General features: G+C 37.8%; 2 protein-coding genes across 3 annotated transcripts in view; both read left to right on the top strand.

The window, feature by feature from the left end:
• Nucleotides 1-1,730, top strand: part of LOC21398760 — a 2,791-nt gene extending 1,061 nt beyond the window's left edge. The window contains exons 2-7 of the mRNA XM_010110386.2: nucleotides 39-246; nucleotides 630-692; nucleotides 820-867; nucleotides 1,020-1,073; nucleotides 1,189-1,246; nucleotides 1,358-1,730. Of these exons, the coding sequence (XP_010108688.1) occupies nucleotides 67-246; nucleotides 630-692; nucleotides 820-867; nucleotides 1,020-1,073; nucleotides 1,189-1,246; nucleotides 1,358-1,437 (483 nt within the window). The 5' untranslated portion in view covers nucleotides 39-66 and the 3' untranslated portion in view covers nucleotides 1,438-1,730. The remainder of the gene's footprint in view (nucleotides 1-38; nucleotides 247-629; nucleotides 693-819; nucleotides 868-1,019; nucleotides 1,074-1,188; nucleotides 1,247-1,357) is intronic.
• A 203-nt stretch (nucleotides 1,731-1,933) lies between these two features.
• LOC21398759 (methyltransferase-like protein 7A) overlaps nucleotides 1,934-2,500 on the top strand; it is a 7,586-nt gene continuing 7,019 nt past the window's right edge. For both annotated transcript variants that reach the window (XM_024173661.1, XM_024173662.1), the window contains exons 1-2: nucleotides 1,934-2,261; nucleotides 2,466-2,500. The exon at nucleotides 2,466-2,500 is cut by the window's right edge and continues 61 nt beyond it. In XM_024173661.1, the coding sequence (XP_024029429.1) occupies nucleotides 2,013-2,261; nucleotides 2,466-2,500 (284 nt within the window). In that variant the 5' untranslated portion in view covers nucleotides 1,934-2,012. The remainder of the gene's footprint in view (nucleotides 2,262-2,465) is intronic.

Here is a 2,500-nt window from a genome sequence, read left to right as displayed (position 1 = left end):
TTTGTGATTGAGTTAAGAGTAATTTTTCTTTGATGTAGAAGTTGTCACCTGCACCCAAAGCCAAAAATGTCTGGTACCAACAATGAGGACCCAAAGGTGCAAGAGCTTGCTGATAATGCTGCTGAAAAGCAGGTTGGTGGTGACATTTCTGTGGAGGAGCTAAATTCTTCGGATAAAAGTGACGAAAATCCTGTGCCTGCCTCAGATAAAAACAACGACAATTCTATGCCTTCTCCTCAACAACAGGTATATTTTGTTTCTGCTTTGCATACGATTACCCTGTTCGATTTGGTTTGTAGAAATCAAAGAACTTTGTAGTGAATCCTCAAACGAAACAAATAGAATTAGAGATTCCAAATGTAATGCCAGATTGTTTCCACATCAACTGATTCATGATAAAAGTTATTGGAAAGCTAAACTTGTGTGATTTTTGCAAAAAACTTTAGACACCATACCTTGTCGATATCATAGGTATGACATCTAAAAAGGGGAAATTTGATGATTGAAATAGTTGATTGCTTGGATTTTTTTATCGCCTATATTGCCAAAATGATTGATGGAATGAGTTTTCTTCAAAACTTGCTCGTATGTGGTAGTGATCACCATGTATCCTGTTCTGTTTTCCGCAGGAGGAAACAATCAAGAAAAAGTATGGGGGAATAATGCTAAAGAAACCTCCTTTGATATCAAAGGTAAATGCTTGTACTTGTGGTTCTTATTTTTCCTTTTCTTTTCTCTCTCTCTGTCTCAGATTATTTTATCTAGTTTGGTTTCTTTCAAAATGAGAATCACCCACACAGACATATTGTTTGCTGCCAGGACCATGAGCGTGCTTATTTCGATTCTGCTGATTGGGCACTAGGAAAGGTACTCACTTTGATTACCATCATTTACTTCAAACTTCCTCTTAATTAGTTGTAGTTCAATGCAACTTTGCTTTCTACTCTTGCCTGTGCATCTGAAACTTAAATTCCTGACTGTCTAAAAGTCCATCTTTTCGTTTTTAACTTGTTCAACAGCAAGGGGCAAACAAACCGAAAGGGCCACCTGAAGCACTTCGTCCGAAGTTGCAGGTATTTCACGGTACTTAGGTTGTTTGTCAAGCTATTAAAAAAATATATATACTTTGATCGTGTTACGAATAGTTTTAATTACCCTTTTATTCGCTTGTCTTCGTCGGGCTATCAGCCAACCCCACACCAGCAAGTTAGGCGTTCAGCTTATGCTCCTGCAGATGAGTGTGAAGGTATATACATGTTGCAAACACATCCAATTTTCAAAAGCATTGCCGTTTTATTCTCCTTGTATTAGTCAAAGACAGTGCTTAACATTTGCACCAATTCTGCCTTTCTTACAGTGGAGGGTGGCCATACCAACACTTCATCCGAGGATCAAAGCACCGTAGATGATGGTAACAATAACAATACAGCTGCTTAGAGAGCTGTCGCGGATAATTGCGTGCATTTTTAGACAAGGAATCCGCATTTGATAGAATGGCGCTTGCTTTTCCGAAGTCAAAGATGTCGAGATCTTTCTCTGAAAATAAACTAAAATTGGCCAAATTTTGTGTTCTTGGTTATAACGTGATTTATATCATCCATCATAGAAGATGTGATATTCAAGTTTCTGAATGATCAGTGAGGCCCTAATGTTGCACACTTACTACTATTTTATGTTAAATTCATGCCCTACCAATGAAGTATCTAAATTGGGGAGAATCCTTGGCCCAATTTTGATTCTACAAACAATAAATTTTCTGCTAAAGATAAAATGTTGATTCATATCGTGCTTAAAATTTTTCCTCCTTCAATTGGACATCTGCAGAAAAAATTAAAAAGAGACGATCGACTTAAAAAAATATTTTTGGTCATATTTTGTGATTAAAAGGAAAACAGAACAAAACGGATCACGTAAATTATCCTTTGTTTCTTTTCATAAAAAGTTGAAAAAGAAAGAAAAGTGTGCATAACATGGGTCACGTAATCCTTTGACTGCACAACGACCACAAAGAAATGATCCTTTCTTGTTCGTCATCATCATCTCTTTCTCCCAGCGCTCGATGCTCATCCAACAGAACCCCACGTGCCAAACTCTCACCGCCGTCCGATCATCCGCCATCACGGGTCAACGCAAACCGGAGCCCCGACGAGTCTCCGGCGCACCTGGGCAGTTCATGCACGTGCGGAAGAAGAAGGCTCTTCATTGAAGCAGCAGCCACATCTTTTCTTCCCTTTTCCCCATCCAACGCCTCCGATTACACGGTGCAATCTTTCACCTCAAATTTGCCACTTTGTCAATATAAGCTAAACTCTCAACTTTTTGAGATACTGTAAAATGTTAAGAGCAAATAGTTCCTATCTATTTTTTTTAATTATTTTTGTGTTAAATTTGTTGACAAGTATGGGATTGTTTGTGGTATTTATGTATTTATTTATTTTTATTATTTTTGTGTTGTTTATATGTAGACAATGTTAGAGAAGGTTCACCCTCCTAGACCAGA

This window comes from Morus notabilis, unplaced genomic scaffold (genome assembly GCF_000414095.1).
Source record: "Morus notabilis unplaced genomic scaffold, ASM41409v2 Scaffold503, whole genome shotgun sequence".
In the NCBI taxonomy this organism is placed as follows: Eukaryota; Viridiplantae; Streptophyta; class Magnoliopsida; order Rosales; family Moraceae; genus Morus; species Morus notabilis.
The sequence above is the reverse complement of the archived record's forward strand: the minus strand, read 5'-3'. Positions and strand labels throughout refer to the sequence as shown.